General features: G+C 43.0%; 1 protein-coding gene across 10 annotated transcripts in view; it reads right to left on the bottom strand.

Annotated features, from left to right (window-relative positions):
• PHF14 (PHD finger protein 14) overlaps window positions 1-19795 on the bottom strand; it is a 1314486-nt gene that overhangs the window by 381760 nt on the left and 912931 nt on the right. For all 10 annotated transcript variants that reach the window (XM_078663794.1, XM_078663786.1, XM_078663795.1 and 7 more), the window contains one exon: window positions 18960-19077. In XM_078663794.1, the coding sequence (XP_078519920.1) occupies window positions 18960-19077 (118 nt within the window). The remainder of the gene's footprint in view (window positions 1-18959; window positions 19078-19795) is intronic.

A 19795-nucleotide genomic window follows, 5' to 3' on the forward strand; every position in this document is an offset into this window, starting at 1 on the left:
AGATAACAGTTTCACTCAGCTAATCGTGCATGCTTAGTTTCTTCAGAGTTACACAGGAAGAGTAAACGGCCGTTTCAATAAAAAGGATTTATCGAACAGTCTTATTTCTCGTGTAAGAGATATGAGCTGTTACAATCATAAGACAATATGCAAGATATATTATGTACAGCGTGAGCAGTAGAAAGAAATAATACTGCGCTAGCATTATCTTTCATCTATGACACATATATTCATATACATAGGCTGAAAATGCGAGTACTCATAGGAAGTGTTCTCTACTAATTCTACCCCAGTGTAGTACAAGGTAAGAAGTAGGTGCTGTATCCTATAGTATGGTATGCTATAGTTTGGTATGCCTCTAGGTTCTAGTCAGCTCCATACCTTGAGAATGAGAGAGGTGGTAATCTCTTTCTGGGTCTCAAACTCTAACACCCTGTGAAGGGAGTCAGAACACTGGAAGCTTGATTCTCTGCAAGCAGGGATGTCAGCGTCTTGTCAGTGCTTCAGGCCGGGATATGAGCTCCTCTAAAGTCTAGGTCTCCTCCTACTTGCTTGGGCAAGGGAGGGTATATTTATACCTGGTAGGTGCCTTGGAATGTTAGCATGGACGTGAAGTCGGGCAGAGGAAGACGTCCGGATTGAACCCTTAAGGTATAGCGGTTCATACATAATAACTGAGTTCTTGGAGAAATAAATAATCCTGGGCTAGGGAAACTCTCAACAGCTTAAGGGTCTGGTTTCTAAGAACTCGTTGTGACGTAGGGGTGGACGGATGTAGGTGACCTTGTCTGTATTTGGATAGCATAGCTAATGCATAAATAAGGACTGGGATTTTAGGCCTATATAAGGACATGTATCAGGAAAACCTATATACGGACACCTAAAGGAAAATACAACACCACAAAGAGCTGACCCGGAATTCATTCACGCAGTCAAGGTAGAAGGACAACGCTCTTATTAGGTTCAGACAGTGGAATCTCTCCTCCTCTTTGGAGGGGTGAGGTGGAGCAAAGAAAGTAGGCAGGGTGATGTTCTGGCCCACATGGAAGAGAGCAACGACCTTCGGAAGGGAGGAGGCACGTGTTCCGGGAACCAGCTTTTTTGAGTAGAAGGTGGTCAAAGGAGGGTGCGCAAAGAGTGCCTTAAATTTGCTGACTCTCCGATGGTATGGCCACTAAAAAGACAGTTTTTATTGTCAAGAGCCGAAGAGGGCAAGTGTGTAAAGGCTTATGCTGCAGATTTGAGGAGGGTGAGGACCAGGTTGAGGTCCCACTGAGGCATAATGAATGATGTGGGGGAAACATATGCTGCAGGGTTTGAGAAACCTAGCTACATCAGGTGACTTAAAGAGAGACAGTTAGTCCGGCAAACACAAAAATGAAGAGATGGCAGAGAGATCACCTTTAACTGTGCCCAGAGCAGAGCCCTGCTGTGTCAAAGACAAAGCAAATAGTAGAAGTTTGGATGAGGTGAAGAAAGGGGATCAACGCTGTGGAAAGCACACCATGACACTTACTTGTCCCAACGGTAGGCATATACTGTCTTGTTGGAGGGACACTTGGCTGTCAGGATAACAGTACAGACCTTGGTCGAAAGCTGTTAACTGTTGCTGCTTAATCTCCACGCATGAAGGTCGAGGGTGCGGAGGTACGGGAGCAGAACCCTCCTCTGTTGTTGCGACAGAAGATCCTCTCATTCTCAGCAGCTCGGGAAACCAGACTCTCCTTGCCCAATCCAGGGCCAAGAGAATGACTTGGGCCCAGTCATTCCTGATCTTGGTAACTCTGGGCAAGAGTGGTATTGGCGGAAAGGGGTACAGAAGGACAGAGCTCGCCTAGAGATGAAACGGGTCTCCGAGTGAGTCACCTTGGAAACTCCAGCATGCAAAACTGCTCATATACCGTCTTGGTGGAGGGACCCTTGGCTGTCAGGATAACAGTACAGACTTTGGTCGAAAGCTGTTAACTGTTGCTGCTCAATCTCCACGCATGAAGGTCGAGGGTGCGGAGGTACGGGAGAAGAACCCTCCCCTGTTGTTGCGACAGAAGATCCTCTCATTCTCAGCAGCTCGGGAAAGCAGACTCTCCTTGCCCAATCCAGGGCCAAGGGAATGACTTGGGCCCAGTCATTCCTGATCTTGATAACTCTGAGCAAGAGTGGTATTGGCGGAAAGGGGTACAGAAGGACAGAGCTCGCCTAGAGATGAAACGGGTCTCCGTGTGAGTCACCTTGGAAAATCCAGGGTGCAAAACTGCTGACATTGCATGTTCTTGGTCGTGGCGAACAGATGTAACTAAGGCTCTCCCCACTGCCGAAAGAGACCTTGCACCACCTCCGGATGGAGATGTAATTTATGATCAGCTAGGTATTTTCGGCTGAGTTCGTACACTCTGGCATTCAGAGAGTCCGCCAGGTGATGAACCATCAGGGAAATGCCCTGACGTTCCTGTCATGTCAATAAACGTAGTTCCACTTGACAAAGGATCCACGACCTCAGCCAGCCTGTTTACTGCAATACCATATGGTGATGGTGTTATCTGTTAACACCTGCACCAGCCTTCCCTTAATCGAAGGAAGAAAGGCTTGCAATGCCAAGTCTATTGCCCGTAGCTCCAACAGGTTGATGTGAAGTTAAGACTGCTGGAGACCACAGTACTATAATATCCATCTCTCCCAGATGGCCACCCCTTCCCAGAAGTGATGCATCTGTCCCCACTGTCAGATCTGGTTGGAGAAGAGAGAGGAGTCTGCCACTGACCCGATCGAAGTTCGTAAGCCACCACTGCAGATCCTTGGAAGTTCCCTCCCAGATCTGGACCATGTTGGAGAGATTCGCCATATACTGGGCCCACTGGGATTTTAGGTCCCACTGAAGAGCCTGCATATGCCCTCAGGCATGTGTTACAAGCAGGAGGCCATGAGGCTCATCAACATCAATTCTCAATGAAATGCAGGATAGAGACTGAAATATCGGTATCATAGCCTAAATTATCCTGGACTTGCGGCTTGGCAGGAAAAGCTCGTACCTGCGCTGTGTCCAGAACAGTTCTGATGCAAGGGAGCGTGTGGGAGGGAGTCAGGTGTGACTTCAGCATGTTGATAGTGAACCCCAGCGAGTGCAGAAGGTTCACCATAGCAGCTTCTCTTTGGCTCCCTTGGACAATAGAGCCTGCACTTCTTGGTGGAGCAAAGAGCGATGGTCCTCCATCAGCCGATCATAAGTGGGTGGTGGGGTAGTCACAAAGGGGAGTAGCCCTTTGGACCATTTGGAGAACCCAACAGTTTGATATCACTGACCCAGTGGGGCAGGTGATGGTGTATCCTGCCTCACACTGGGTGCTCATGATGGTCGGAGGGGAAACTAAAGAGGCTTGGAGGCAGCAGCTGTCAGGGTAGTAGTGGACTGACTCGACAGCTGACCATCTGTCCAACACTGTCAATGGCACCCATCCCCTCGGGCACAAAAAGGCTGGGTAACCTGCTGGTTGTGGTGGCTGGGAGGATAGGGGGGCAGCTGGAGACCCCTTCTTTGGCCATGAATGGGGCGGAAGGCAGGTTGGGGTTGGCGAGGGACTATAGAAAAGACCAAGGACCTAGCCATAGCTCTGCTTCCAGTGGTGAATCAGTCTTCTCTACAAAGAGGAGAGAGCCATCATAGGGCATGTCAATGAGGGAAGCCTGGACATCCTGCAAAAAAACAGTAGTTCTGAGCCAGTTGTGACAACATAAAGCCACAGAAGATGAAACCACTAAGCCCAGCGAGTCTTTCATGTCGAGCCCACACCATATAGTAAACACTGCTTCATCTCGCCCATCAGCAATAGCCTGGGTGAGTATGGCTCGGGCCTCCTCTGAGACCATAGGCAGCACTTGCGAAACACAGTCCCATATCGTATGAGAATAATGGCCCAGGAGGTACGCAGTTTTCACCGACAGCAGTGCTATGCTGGCAGAAGAGATCATTCTCTATCAAAAGTTATCCAGTCTCTTGGATTGACTATCTGGTGGCGTTTAAGGGAATGCGCTGAGGTTACTTCTGGATGTAGAGACTTGGACCACCAAGCTTTCTAGTGGGGTGATTTGTAAGGAAACTGGAACCCCAGGGGTGGGGCGATGGTGGTGGGTAATCACCCTATGACCAGGCCCTGAATAGGACTTCTTTAGGCTTTATTGAAGGGGAGTAGGGGTTCAGAAGGGATTATTCGCCACTGAAGCACCTCTGTCAAGACCTTCATCTTGACTGCAACAGTGGAAAACTGAAGGTTCAAGACGTCAGCCATACTGCACACCACCTTTGCAAACGAGGCTCCCTCCTCTGTAGCCATGGTAGGAGGAGAAACCAGGCCAGTGTTGGGTGGTGTCTTACCCACTGGCCTCCACAAGTTCTTTATACCAGTTACAGTGTTCCTGTTTTGGATGCTGGTGAACGTAAGGGTCCATAGACTCCTCCAATTTATCTCCCTCACCAGGCCTGTCAAATTAATACGAAGACGGCTGTAATGCCAGAAACCGGTCCCCGGAAGCTTGTTTCCTTTCCAGTGAAGAATTGGCTTGGTAGTTTGGTCTGCCCTGTTCCCATGATGCACTGGGCCAGGGACAGACTAATTTGCATATAGCCAGGTTCTGAACTGGGATGGTGCAGTGAGCTAAAAAACGGTGATGGATCAGGCCCTGATCTGTTGACTGGGTAGGAGTGTTCTGATTAACTCAGATACTCTGTCCATCACCACCCCTTTTTGTAATTATTGTCAAATTAATACGGCATTGGATCCACCCTGGGAAGCATGGACTGGTCAGCGCCAGCGTATGATGATGCCAATCTTGTTCTGTGTCAGAATCAGAGATAACAATAGGTGTGGCGCCACCTATGGGCATCGGCACAGCATGGGGGTGCCGATGAAGGTCTCGGTCTCACCGATGACTTCGCTCCCATATCAAGCAAGGGATCCATGGAGCCCGAATGGCACCAAGTACGAACATGCCAGCGTAGATCTAGTATGGGCCCCTCCTGCACCCAAAGGCCCGAAGGCACTCTAAAGGGGCCAGGCCGCACAAATATGAGGTGCATGGCATCCTTTAGCAGGGCGGGGGTCGCTCTGGCTCTGGGAAAGTTGGGGAAGCGCAGAGTGGACCGGAGTTCAGGTTCTGCTGAGTACCGGGCCTGGAGTGAAAACGCTACAGTGTCTCGTCAGAACACTTCTTTGACTTCTTGTGCTTGTATGACTTATTTGACTTGCAACGACGACCACCGGGAAGGATTATGCGAACGGTCCTGGGATCTTTCACGCAAATGGGACGTTGAGCATGGCAGAGTCGACCCATGTCAAGTGTCGAGGACCTTGAGGGAGCGCTGCCTTGGTGCCTTCAGGTTATGGCAGTCCTCGCAGGCCTTGGAGTTGTGGTCCCGCTCCCACTGCAAACACACCAAGTGGCGGTCTGCCACTGACATGTGCCTGTGACAGGCCCCACATGGTTTGAAACCAGATGGTTTCTTGGGTGACATGACCTCACACCAGAAGAAAATTCTCAAAAAGTTTGACAAAACGTCATAAAAAGCCAGTCAAAAAGTGACCGAGAGGTTGCTCAGACCAGATCAGAGCTATCTGGCGCAGAAAGGAAAGAACTGACATCAATTCGCTGAGGTGGCGCCGATATAGGTACTGCACCCGTCACTTCCGTCGTGGGTGATGCTGACAAGGAATTAAACTACGCCACCTACTGGCTCGCAGGGGTACTGATCGAAACACTTCCAAATCCAGTCTGACCCCTGGAGATTTTCTAAGGTGAGGAATCTGCGACTAGAAGTCTTTATCAGATATCTGAGGTTATTTCCTATTCCAAAACACAGAACTCCTACTCACCTGGTCAAGCTGCCCTGTGTTAACAGCAGTGTACGTTAAAAGTATTTTCTCCAGGCATTTTTCTTGCCTGCTATTTCCGGCTGCTCTCAAAAGTGGGGCTTATGGTTCCCCCTTAGGGCATTCATTTGAATGACTTCCAAGTAGGGCACATGCTTAAACTTCTTTTGCTCATCTTGTTAGAATTGTTTTCTGAGCTCTGACTTGCTTTGGTATTTTTGTAAATTCCAAGCACATTAAACATTACAAATTTATTTACTAGCTGTACCACTCACTCTACAGTCTCTTCTCCATCTTCACATATTGGCATGGATTAAAACAAATGGTTAGTCTTCTCTGGGTCCCAAACACTGTTCCTACAGCACACTTTTAAAATGAACTTGATAAGTTGTACTGGCCCAGTTGAACCCCATTGGGAAAAAAGTAGTTATAAATAAACACATTTGCATTGAAATATTTAACGCAACCTCATAAAAAAAGTTAGATTGAGACAAATAAGGCTATTTGACGTGCACATGTGGAGGTAGTTGAAGGCACTTGCAACAACTCAACTTGGACTCCTACGATCTGAGCAGTTATTACATCTTACTGGGGACAGCACTAAACTACAGTATTATCGCTCTAATTTAGACCTGTGCAAACCTGGACGACTTTGGGCTTCATTCCTATTTGGCCAGATTGATCAACTGTTAATTGGGCCCTTGGTCAATCCAAAACTACAACTTAAAGTATTAGCCTTGGGTACAATTACTGCCCCATTCAAATTTAATGAGATCGGTATGAGGGATAATCTGCAGTATCCCATTTAGCCCAGAATTCCCTTTTTTGCCCTTTTCCCCGTGCATATTTCCCGAGCCGTTAACCAGCAAAATCTGCACAACTTATAAAATCAAACTGGGTGCCAAATCCTGTATAAGCCTGTTAATTGGCAACTCGGAATGAAGGTTTAAGAGGCCTAGAACAAACAGGATTGGTCAAGGACAGGTTGGGACCGGAGGAAATGCATAGGTGAAAGAATTTAAGCAGCAATTTAAAAAAGTAGCATATTGTTAAGCAAATGTGGGACTTAAAACTGGAGCCAAGAAAATAATGCTTGCAGAGAACACATGGAGTAGGAAAATATACTATTTGCTGATCATGCTACTTGCCACATATCTCTAAAAAGAGACAATGTGCCTAATCGCTGGTGGGATAGACATATGTGCCTCTGTGGGGGAGGATCGTACGACTGGGTAGCATATAAAAAGCTAGATCATCTTCCCGTGGCACTGGCTACCGCAGAAATCTCATTGCCAGAGGAACTCATCTATAGATAAAAAGAGACACAGGGGTTTCATGGCGCCCTTTTACCATCAAAATAATATTGAATCCCTAAACCAACATTCTAACTGTGAATGTGGTGACGGGATGCGCTGGGATGCCCTACGGGTAGCCATGGGCTATATAAGTGTGTATTCATTCGTTCATTCATTCAAGTGTCCCTCCTATCCTTGAGGCCCAGGGTGTAGGGAAGTAAGTGGTGTAATATGTGTCCGGGTTGATTGGGATGGGTCCCAAAAACATAAACCAAACTAAATGGCTGAGAAGAGTGATCAAATTGTATCATTATTCCCACTAAACCGTTAACAAATATTATGTGGCGCCACCTGTGTGACTGTGTCAATGTACATGATAACCTTTGACTTCCGAATAAGGGGCACAACCAATTTAATAGCCAAGAATACTGCTTAAAGCTTCAGAGTCTTTAAATGAAGCTAACTGCCTTACCATATGCTTATGGTAGGTCTTGGCTGGGCATTTTGTGTGCCATAAGCAAATTGGAGTACCCCATTGGGCTTAGGACTTCAGACTCATAAGGGAACATCCTCGGTCAGATTGGGTTTATGGCCCAGCAGGCCACAACAGATACAAGTTAGAATTGTAGTGCTGTCATTCTCCTGTTGGTCTGTCATCAAATAATTTTAGGATGAAAGCTGCATAGGTAAATCTCTCACCCTGAACCTTTCCAGCATACCCACCTACAGCCATAGGACTAAGAAATTTAGAAAATCACGGGAAAACAAAAATGAGTTGACGTGAGAAGGGCTGAAAGCAAGAGTACAGGGACAAATAAAGTTGCATCTTTGCCTTCAAATTAATAGTGCATTGTATGTTTCCAGTGCAATTCATAAGGCAGTTAAATTGCCATAGATATAGAGTTGTTAAGGTGAAAAGAAACAAATCTGATATTGCAAGCGATGCATGGTTATTTTGAAAAAGAATGTTTTCATTGTTTTTTTCTTGCATTCAGCAAGTGTATGAGGTACGAGCAACCAGGTACTCATGAAGAGACATTGAAATCTTAGATGGTGAAATATCAGATAGAAGTGTTTGTCAACTACATACTGAACAAGTTACTTACCTTTGGTAATGCCTTTTCTGGTAAAGAGACTATGTAACCGCAGATTATTCCCCAGGTGTCAGAAAGGATTCTGAAAATCTTGAGCACTACCTCTGAGCACCTGTATGTGGGGCCGACAGCTCCGCACTCACAATCTCTGCTGGAGATGTGTGCAGTCTAAATAGGTGCAACCCCGGCGTACTGACATCAAGTTTCTTTTGTGATACATTCCCCACCCACAGACATGGAGTCATGTCAGAAAGGTTCGGGCCCGTTTTCTGAATCTACGAAGGACCTTGCAGATTAAGAGCTCCAGTTCGCAGATGGGTAGGAAGGGAGGGACGTTAAGGAATCTACAGTTAATAGAGTTTCTACCAGAAAAGGCGTGTCCTAAGGTAAGTAACTTGCTCTTCTGGAAGAGACTTCTAATCACAGATTCATCCCCTTAGCATGGATACCAAAAACAATCACTCCAAGTAGGAGGAACTGCAAACTGACTCATACTAGTAAGTCTTGCAGGACTGAGGGGTCAAAATGCCCCTCTCGGTGGGACCAAACTGTCCAGAAAACAGAACTTCACGAGTGTATGAAGTGGCGTCCATGTAGCCGCCTGTCATATGTGTAGGACAAACACCCTGTGTGCCAATGCAGTAGTAACAGCCCTGGCTCTGCTGGGTGAGCCCTCAAGCCTTCCAGCGACTGCTTTTTCGCTAATGCATTGAAGACTTTAACGTAGAGTACAATTTATCGAGAGATGATCATCTTCTGCAATCAAGTCTCCGCTCCTCTTTGGAGGGGTAAGGGGGAGAAAAGAACATTGGAATGGTGATGGTCTGACCGACGTAAAAAGGGAGTCACCTCCTTTGGAATAAAAGGACCATTTTGTTCGGGTTGCTGCGGTTTTCTGCGTGTGAACTGGAAGAGCCTGAAGCTTGCTCATTCTCTGAGACGAAGCAATGGTAACCAATACCATCTTAGGAGTCAGAAGCCTAAGAGGAGGGTTATGCATAGTTATAAAGGGTAAACAAATCAAGGTCGGGACCAAGTTCATATATCACTAGGGCAAAATGAAAGGGGAAGGCAGAAACGTGCAGCAAACCTTTCAAATAACTATTCACAACTAGTGAATTAAACAGGGAAGGCTGTTCCAGAAACCACAGAAAAGCAGAGGTAGCCGACAAGTACTTCTTGACAGTACCCGGAGCCAGGACTTCCCGGGCCAATGCCAACACAAACACTAACACCTCAGACATACAGAGTGGGATAACATGCTTGTCTGAACGACAAGCCACAAACTTGACCCAATGGCAGTTGTAGACAGATTTTGTCGAAGGACAACTGGCTGCCAAAATTACATCCAGAATCTAGGATGATAAATAGAAAACACTCAAGCATAAGGTGGGAGCGTGTGCCGGTGTGGATACAGGACAATGACTTGGTGATGAATTACGAATTTTTATTTTTGAGAGTATATTCTTAAGATGGCTTATTTAGTGGTATGCATGATATATCTGGAGAGAGGGTGGTGGGGATTGTGTATTTTCAGGAACACGCTAAGGGGTTTTTCATTTAAGAGTGATTTTTCGAGTGATACCCAGATTGGTTGATAGCAATAAAAAACAGTTAGTGCATTGTTTAAAGAGATAGGCTGTTTGGCAATTTCTGAAGTTGGGGAGGTCTATACCTCCTCTGTCTTTGGACAGTCTGAGTTTTTAAGGGAGATTCTTGGCTTCTTGCCTTCACAGAGAAATGTATTAAAAATGATGCTGATCTTTGTTAAGGAAGTCTTCAGATCGGATCATAGGGAGCATACTAATCAGGCAGATAGCCAAAGGAGTAAACATCAGTTTTAATGTTTCAGCCCTCCCCTACCATAAAAGGAATTTAGGTGACCATCCCTCGAGAAGGTTATCAATTCCTTAAGTAGTGAAACTTCGTTGACATATAAAGTAGTGATGAGGTGATTGGAAAATTCTATTCCTAGATATTTAGTGAAGCCAGGCTGCCATGCCAAACCAGAGTCACCCAGTAAATATTTGTTTCCACAGTTAAGAAGCTTAACTTTGGATTCTTTCTTGTTGAGTGTACCTCAGAGAATTCTTGAATAGGTGACATTAGGGTTGCTATGGCGGGGGGGCCTTCTCGGAGATAACTAATGTATCATCTGCATAGGCAGCTATTTTGATTGTGGTGTCTCAGAAAGAAAATCCGGGTATGTTTTGGTTCTTCCTTAGGTGATACAAGAATGGCTCGAGTACTAATAAAATAGAGGGGGCTATACGGGCAGTTATGCCTAGTCCCTTGTTTCAAAGAGAATGTAAAGGAGCTCGTGCCATCAGCTTAAACTTTAGTGACTGGTTTGTGATTGAGATGTGAATCAGATGTTCTCCAAGGTTAGATTTCCCGAGGGTTAAATTTAAGTATGACGAATACACTGTATCAAATGCTTTTTCCACATCTAATGTGAATGCTACCGTGGGCGATTTTGTTATTTCTATTTTTTCTAGAACATGGCAAAGAATTTTTGTGTTATTGCTAGATTACCTATTATTCAAGAAACCTACTTGCGAGGGGTGAACGAGTTTAGAGATCTATCTTTGTAGCCTGTTCGATTGTATCAAAGCATATATTTTACAATCCAAATCGCTTAAAGAGATTGGTTTGCAGTTTTTTGGGAGCAGGGTATCTTTATCCTCTTTGGTGATTACTGTTATTATAGTCTCTACTAGTGTACCTGTGATTTGATTTGACAAGATCAGACAAAGTGAGTGTAGAGGCTTATTAAAAGTTGAGATAATAGACATAGGGAAGGATTTGAAAATTGTGCATTGTAGCCATCCAGGACGGGGGTATTGCCAGAATTAAGTTTTTGGATGGCATTCACTATTTCTCCTGATGTTATTGGACCACTAATTCTTTTTCTTGTTCTGTTAGTGTAGGTAATTTAGCTTTATCCATTTATTACATTTTTTGCGGTTCCGTGTGGTATTATCTTCATACAGATTTTAAAAGAAGTCTTGAAACACTTCGCAGTCCTATTGGGATTGGTATGTATGATACCTTTCTCATCTTTGATGACGTTAATAGCATACATTGGAGTTTCTGTTTTGCTATGACAGTAAGGTTTTGCCGGTCTTGTTGGGTTCACATAATCGGATACTTTTTTAATTATTAACCCATATGCCAGCCCTAATATTTATGATTTTATTTTATTCATATTTTTTTTCACAATCTCATTTAGAGTAGGATTGTCTCTATTGGTAATATGTTGTTTTTCTAGGTATGAAATTCCACTTTCCAGCTTTAGGAGCTTACTGTTAGTTTCTTTATTCACATTCGATCTGATTTTAGGATTCACTCCCCCTCTCATTGTTGCCTTAAGGGTTTCCTATCTTGTGAGGTGAGAGGAATCATGCGCTATATTGTCTTTAAGAAGTTCTTATTGAGTCTTTGTTAATGTCCTTGTTATTTTGATGAGAGAGGATTTCATCGTTGAATCTTCACTGTGTTTGTTTTGAGTCTGGTAAGGGGTCAGTGATGGACATAGTTATACAAGAATGATATGATATCACTCTTGGCTCGATTGTGGTTTGATCTATCTTCCCTAGGGAATGTCCAGAAATTAGTAAGTCATCAATGCACGAATATGAATTATGGTAAAATGAGTAAAAGGTATAATCCCTTTCATCTGGATTCTGCGTTCTCCATGCATCAATCAGATTGTATTTATTTAATCAGGTTGAATTTATTACAGAGATTTTTAAGAGCTTGGTGTGTTTAATTAGGGCGGACTGTGCACTGCGAGTTCCTGTCTAGTGTAAGGTCCAAGGGTAAATTGAAGTCCCCTGCCAGGCTGAGTGTAGCTGAATCAGGGATCACCTTGAGTTGTACAGATAGCTTGTTCCAGTGGGAGGGGTCATCTTTTGTGAATGCACGGATGTTGAACACAAGAACTCATTATTGTTCTTGGTGAATTTGGAAATAACCCATCTCCCTTGCGTATCCGAGAGACTGAAACCATTACTATTCTCGATTTCTTAGTGATCAGTATCAAACCCCCATTTTTCTTTCCAATCGAGTTGGAGCATGCAACATTTGAGAATTTGTTATGTCTGAGCGACTTGATCTGTGCCGAATCAACCTTGGTTTCCTGGAGAAGGATGATATCCCTTTTAGTTTGTAAGGCTAGTCAATGATTTTCCTTTTTTTGATGAGGTGGTTGATTTCCTTTACATTTAGAGAAATTATCTTAATAGTTTGTGGGGTATGCCGTGAGAGCCTGTGTCTTTATGTGGTCCCATATGTGATTTCCCTGCAGTTAATAATGTGTTGTAGACTCTATAGAAAAGGACAACTTGTGTAGAGTGGTTAGGGGTTGAATGTAATGAGCCATAGGTATCATATTCTTTAACGGAGTGTCCAGGAGAACGACTCATATAATGCAATTGGAGTAGAGTGAGATGTGGGTTGTTTGGTAAAGAGCACTTACTAGAGCAGAGCAGAACCATCTCTCATATGTGTTGATACATAATATGTTTAAAATAAAACCAAAAAATAGGATTAAGATGAACATATTCAAATAAAGGGCTAAGATACAAAATCCCCCCTCAAGGTCCCCCATCACTCCCCTGCCTCCCCCAAGTATACAATGGGAATGCCAATTGGAGGAAGAAACCTCTCCTCCAGGGAAACAGAATGTCAGAGTGAATTAGTGGTTATTACGTACATTTTCTCATTGAGAACATGTTAGGATCGTGCTAAGTAGCTTTAAACAAATTAGTATTGTAGTCAAACCTTAAATGTTTTATAATCGTACTTAGAACGATCTTCAAGCCTCATGAACTGTTCGATTGTATCAAAGCATATATTTTACAATCCAAATCGCTTAAAGAGATTGGTTTGCAGTTTTTTGGGAGCAGGGTATCTTTATCCTCTTTGGTGATTACTGTTATTATAGTCTCTACTAGTGTACCTGTGATTTGATTTGACAAGATCAGACAAAGTGAGTGTAGAGGCTTATTAAAAGTTGAGATAATAGACATAGGGAAGGATTTGAAAATTGTGCATTGTAGCCATCCAGGACGGGGGTATTGCCAGAATTAAGTTTTTGGATGGCATTCACTATTTCTCCTGATGTTATTGGACCACTAATTCTTTTTCTTGTTCTGTTAGTGTAGGTAATTTAGCTTTATCCATTTATTACATTTTTTGCGGTTCCGTGTGGTATTATCTTCATACAGATTTTAAAAGAAGTCTTGAAACACTTCGCAGTCCTATTGGGATTGGTATGTATGATACCTTTCTCATCTTTGATGACGTTAATAGCATACATTGGAGTTTCTGTTTTGCTATGACAGTAAGGTTTTGCCGGTCTTGTTGGGTTCACATAATCGGATACTTTTTTAATTATTAACCCATATGCCAGCCCTAATATTTATGATTTTATTTTATTCATATTTTTTTTCACAATCTCATTTAGAGTAGGATTGTCTCTATTGGTAATATGTTGTTTTTCTGGGTATGAAATTCCACTTTCCAGCTTTAGGAGCTTACTGTTCGTTTCTTTATTCACATTCGATCTGATTTTAGGATTCACTCCCCCTCTCATTGTTGCCTTAAGGGTTTCCTATCTTGTGAGGTGAGAGGAATCATGCGCTATATTGTCTTTAAGAAGTTCTTATTGAGTCTTTGTTAATGTCCTTGTTATTTTGATGAGAGAGGATTTCATCGTTGAATCTTCACTGTGTTTGTTTTGAGTCTGGTAAGGGGTCAGTGATGGACATAGTTATACAAGAATGATATGACATCACTCTTGGCTCGATTGTGGTTTGATCTATCTTCCCTAGGGAATGTCCAGAAATTAGTAAGTCATCAATGCACGAATATGAATTATGGTAAAATGAGTAAAAGGTATAATCCCTTTCATCTGGATTCTGCGTTCTCCATGCATCAATCAGATTGTATTTATTTAATCAGGTTGAATTTATTACAGAGATTTTTAAGAGCTTGGTGTGTTTAATTAGGGTGGACTGTGCACTGCGAGTTCCTGTCTAGTGTAAGGTCCAAGGGTAAATTGAAGTCCCCTGCCAGGCTGAGTGTAGCTGAATCAGTGATCACCTTGAGTTGTACAGATAGCTTGTTCCAGTGGGAGGGGTCATCTTTTGTGAATGCACGGATGTTGAACACAAGAACTCATTATTGTTCTTGGTGAATTTGGAAATAACCCATCTCCCTTGCGTATCCGAGAGACTGAAACCATTACTATTCTCGATTTCTTAGTGATCAGTATTAAAACCCCCATTTTTCTTTCCAATCGAGTTGGAGCATGCAACATTTGAGAATTTGTTATGTCTGAGCGACTTGATCTGTGCCGAATCAACCTTGGTTTCCTGGAGAAGGATGATATCCCTTTTAGTTTGTAAGGCTAGTCAATGATTTTCCTTTTTTTGATGAGGTGGTTGATTTCCTTTACATTTAGAGAAATTATCTTAATAGTTTGTGGGGTATGCCGTGAGAGCCTGTGTCTTTATGTGGTCCCATATGTGATTTCCCTGCAGTTAATAATGTGTTGTAGACTCTATAGAAAAGGACAACTTGTGTAGAGTGGTTAGGGGTTGAATGTAATGAGCCATAGGTATCATATTCTTTAACGGAGTGTCCAGGAGAACGACTCATATAATGCAATTGGAGTAGAGTGAGATGTGGGTTGTTTGGTAAAGAGCACTTACTAGAGCAGAGCAGAACCATCTCTCATATGTGTTGATACATAATATGTTTAAAATAAAACCAAAAAATAGGATTAAGATGAACATATTCAAATAAAGGGCTAAGATACAAAATCCCCCCTCAAGGTCCCCCATCACTCCCCTGCCTCCCCCAAGTATACAATGGGAATGCCAATTGGAGGAAGAAACCTCTCCTCCAGGGAAACAGAATGTCAGAGTGAATTAGTGGTTATTACGTACATTTTCTCATTGAGAACATGTTAGGATCGTGCTAAGTAGCTTTAAACAAATTAGTATTGTAGTCAAACCTTAAATGTTTTATAATCGTACTTAGAACGATCTTCAAGCCTCATGAACTGTTTTATGATCATAAAAGCCTGTTAGTTAACATGACCGTTGTCTCCAAGTAGGTGTTGTGGAGTGCATTGCAACGGGGTAATACAAACATCTAGTTCAGAGTGGCTAGCTCAAATGGAGAGTTAATGCTGTGGTCATTGAAAATGTGTGGGGTACCCTGTATTACTACTCGATATTTGGCAGGGCCTGCGAAAAGAGAACTGACATTTCATCACTTTCAGCCTGGGCTGTAGTGCAGGAGAGCCCTTTCTAGACTCAACCGTAGTTTTGGAATAGTTTTGTGATATGGAAACCTTGTTGTCTTTCCATTGTATGTGGTAACGTTTCCTCATGGATGAGACAAACTACTCGACATGTAAGTAGCGTAGCGGTTTACATACAATTGGTTGAGGGTGTCCTTGGTTAGGAATCCTCCTCGTTGGGACTTCGTGTGCCCGGTCAAATTCTAGGACTTTATCACAAATGATGTCTGTATTTTTTGTGAACCATTTCTCCAATAAGAGGATGCAGGAGCCTGCGGAGGCCTCCTCTTTTTCAGTGCTTCCAATGATATGGAGATTCTCCTGTTTATTCCTGCCTTCCAGCTCTGTGAGATCTTTGGTCAGTGATTGGGTGGTATTGTTGAGGAGTGAGATAGTTTTCTGTGTTTTGGTTTCTGAGTCTTCCAGGTTGCTAATTCTGCTTTCGGCCTCAGTAATCCTGGTATTGGTGTGCCTGGTATCCTGACTGACAGCGCCGATCTAATTTTGCATTACGTTTGTGTTGTCTTTGCTGGATTTGGCTAGGTCATGAACATCTGCCAGTTTTCTAAGAGTTCATCTACATAGTAGCATCAATGTTGTGTTTATTTTTGGCTGGTGCGTCTGGATTTGGAGAGTCGGGTTTGACCCTTTTCAGACTTGTTTTGTTACCTTTTCCACCATGGTTTGTGCGTTTGGTGTGCTTCTGGTGTAAGGCGGCACTGTTTACTCCCAAATGCTGTATTAGTCGAGCCTGGGAGCCCTCCGTGGATTTCACTTTAGGGCTCAGTAACTTTGTTATTCTTTTGTTCTTGATCGTTTTTGTGAAGGCGAGTTTGGATTGGACCCAATCTAATTTTCCCCATAGTTTTAGAATCAGAGTATTTGCTTTGGCAGAGGCAGAAATTACAGTGTATAAGCAGGATCAAATCTTCAAGGATCAGCCCCTGTATTTCTTTAAGGGTAGCTTTGTGTTGACATTTTATGACTGAGGTTACCGTTTTGTGTCACCAGTTATCATTAAATGACACCAGACAGTGGTGCCAGACAGTTCCTGCACTCGGTTAGTTGTTTCTGGGTTGTGTTGGAGACAGGGCCCCCACTTTAACATCAACTTAATAGGTAATTAGATGGCTGTCCATTGTGGAGCAAATTAATTATTTATACACATCCACATGTGATTTCATGTGATTTGTGCGTCTATGGGCAGTTTTGAAGGGTAGTGCTGTAGGTGACGCACCTAGGTATGCTCTTGATCTCCACACGTAACCACGAGTAACCACAACCAAGAACCACAAGTGATCTAATCTATGCTTTGTGGGTTAAGTTCGATTTTGACGAGCTGCGCTATCAACACATTTCACACACATTGTTACCGTGCGGCTCAGTCTTGTTTCAACCCTCAGATCCAGACCCCTTAGTATGCCTAGATACTTGTGCACTTATGAAGACTGTCACTGCAGTGGGTGTCTGGTATCACACAGTGTTTGAGTTATCGGTGTCCTGAAATGGTGCGCTCACCATTTTGTCAGCCTGTCATCAGAGATGCTGCCTGTGGTGGTCGCTTACCATTGAACCCCATTCTGCGACTTTGTACTGGTTAATATATGTAGATTGTATAGATTCACAGATTAATTTAGCATCACTTATTCACCCATTCATTAGTTCACGGTAAAATAACTTTGTTTTATTCATACACCAATCATTTGGTCGTTTAAGCTCTCCTATTCACCATTTATTTATTCTTTTTTTTAAGAGAGCACTATAATTACTGTGAGCGTTCTGAGTTGGTGTTAAAAGCCGCAAGTAACAATCATCAGTTAGTGTAATTAGTGCAGTTATTGCTGGGTAGACGCTGCGTAGGTGTCAGGCGTCATAGTTTCACTGCAGTTTTGAAGTTTCTCTAGATAGTCAGTTTGGGGCATTTATTGAGTCCAACTGCAAGGGTTCAAGGCTGTCATTGCCAATTGTAAAGTGTGTTTAAAGTTGCAGGAGGTGCATCACGACACTGCAACTCTGGTGAGCCTCAGGACCAAGCTCTGCCTCAGGTACAAAACCGGGTACACTAGTGTTACAGGAGTTTGTATAAAGTCTTGTAGTGGTTAGGGTTGCACTAAATTGTACGGTGGCCTCAGTGGCGTCTGTTTAGTTGCTTGCACTTGCACGCTGATTCCTGGTTACAGTCCTGGGTCCGGCATTTTGGCACCGGGTACACAATGAACATAGAGCAACAATTAAGTGCCGCCAGAGGCTAGGTACAGTGCCAGATACAGCTGTACTATCAGCACGTGTGTGGTTTCTGGTGAAGATTAAGGGTACACCAATTTGTAGAGCGTCCTCAGCCACATTTGGATAAATAATTGTGCACTGGCTAGAGAGCAGCCATTTTGATATCGGGTTAACACCGCACCGGTTTCTCAACAATTAAAATCTTATTGTCCCTTGTATTGCTGAACAGGAGGTTTAAGCTAGCACCAGTGCTTGTGGAATTGTTGTTGACATTGCCAGTTGTCATGTGCATTTACTGTTTGCAGTATTAGGTGGAGCAGAGCAGTTAAGCTAGCGAATGTAGCATCACATGGTCTTACTTGCTTTATTTGTATTTCAGTGTTATTGCACGTCCTGATGGCAACTGCCATTGCATATGCTGGTGCGCCTTGGGCCTCGGAGATAGTAGTGCAGGATTGGGCAACCTGGCTGCATTATCCGTATGCGATGTCTCGATTTGAGACTTGATGCTGTGTTATAGAATATATCACCTTAATCACAAAAATACCATGCCTCCATTTCTGTCTCTCTCATTCACGATTTTCAACAAGAAGACAGAGTTTTTGCAGTAGGACGGCCTCCCTGGATCGAAGCTGCAGGCTCATGCCACCATCTCCCTCACTCTATGAACTTTAAATGCCTTCTCCAGTATGTGGCATAGGCAATAGAGATGTTTTCATAAACCATAGTGTCGCAGGGCACGCCATATCACGGTCACAAGTCTTTGTTTCGTGCATATGGTATTGGAATTATGTTAGGGTCATTAAACATTTGTGAAGTCCTCTCATGATATAGTTTACTTCTGTAATAAATGCACCCTGTTTTAAGAAGTTTACTGTAGTAGAATTTTAAATAGAGTTGTTGTTCTCAGCCACACAGCTCCCTGTTACTGTCTGATAATGTATCAGTTGATCGGGGGCAGCAGCGGGCACACCTTACTATACAGTACATTAGGGAGGTCCCAGAGGTTACTAGAAGCAATAGAACTCGCAGAACAATAGATCAAAGGGCATTTAAAGTAACAGCAACTTGACATTTGATTCACACTAGGTTAATCATGCTATGACACAATATAGACTTGTACAAGATGTTGTAACTCTAGTCTTACTCAGTTCAGTTCCTTGGCACTTACCTTAGAAGACGAGGAATCACATTCCTGGCAAATCCATCCATAACCTGTCTGTTTAGGAGACTTTTTCAAGGGAGGGTCCAGGCAGCCAAAGTGGTAACAAAGCAGGCACTCATCACATCTGGAAGAAATATAGACGAGTAACACTTTACAATCGTATTGTTTATTTGATGTTATTGGTGCAAATAAATAATCTAGGAGATTGCCATGGTTTTAATATGACACACCATGAAACTTGGCAACTCTATACAAATATTTTGAAAAAAATGTTGGAAATCGGAAAGAAAAGCATTGAAAAGTAAGAACCTGCACTGAACGCATTGTGTTAGTTATAATTTTCTCACTTGATTAGAAGTCAACATTTGTACTCTGTTTCATTCAAGCTAAATTATGATAATGTACATTTTATGTTGGCTACAAGTAAAAAAAAGATGATGAAATATTCGAGCGATTATGACATTTTAAATATTCTTGTAGCTCATTAAGTTTTCTAATTCCATTTTCTCAAACATGGAACTTCTTTAAAATGTCACAACAGCTTTGGGAGGTCTTCATGTGAGGAGGAACAAACAATATCAAGCCAAATCTTAGAGCAAGATATGTTCAACTTACCTGGCAAAATGTACAGCTAACAATCTAATTTCTCAGGCAAGCCAAAATGTCAAGGCTTCATGATGTCACATTCATGGGAAATAAGTTTCCGAAGAATGGGTTCCTGAAAATTCACATAATTATCTTTCACGCTTGTATTGACATAAGTATTTCTGTCCATACCATGTTTATGCTGGATAAGTCTAGAGATGAAACATTACTACTTGATTGCTTGTCAGCTTTTGGAA

This window comes from Lissotriton helveticus, chromosome 10 (genome assembly GCF_964261635.1).
Source record: "Lissotriton helveticus chromosome 10, aLisHel1.1, whole genome shotgun sequence".
NCBI lineage: Eukaryota > Metazoa > Chordata > Amphibia > Caudata > Salamandridae > Lissotriton > Lissotriton helveticus.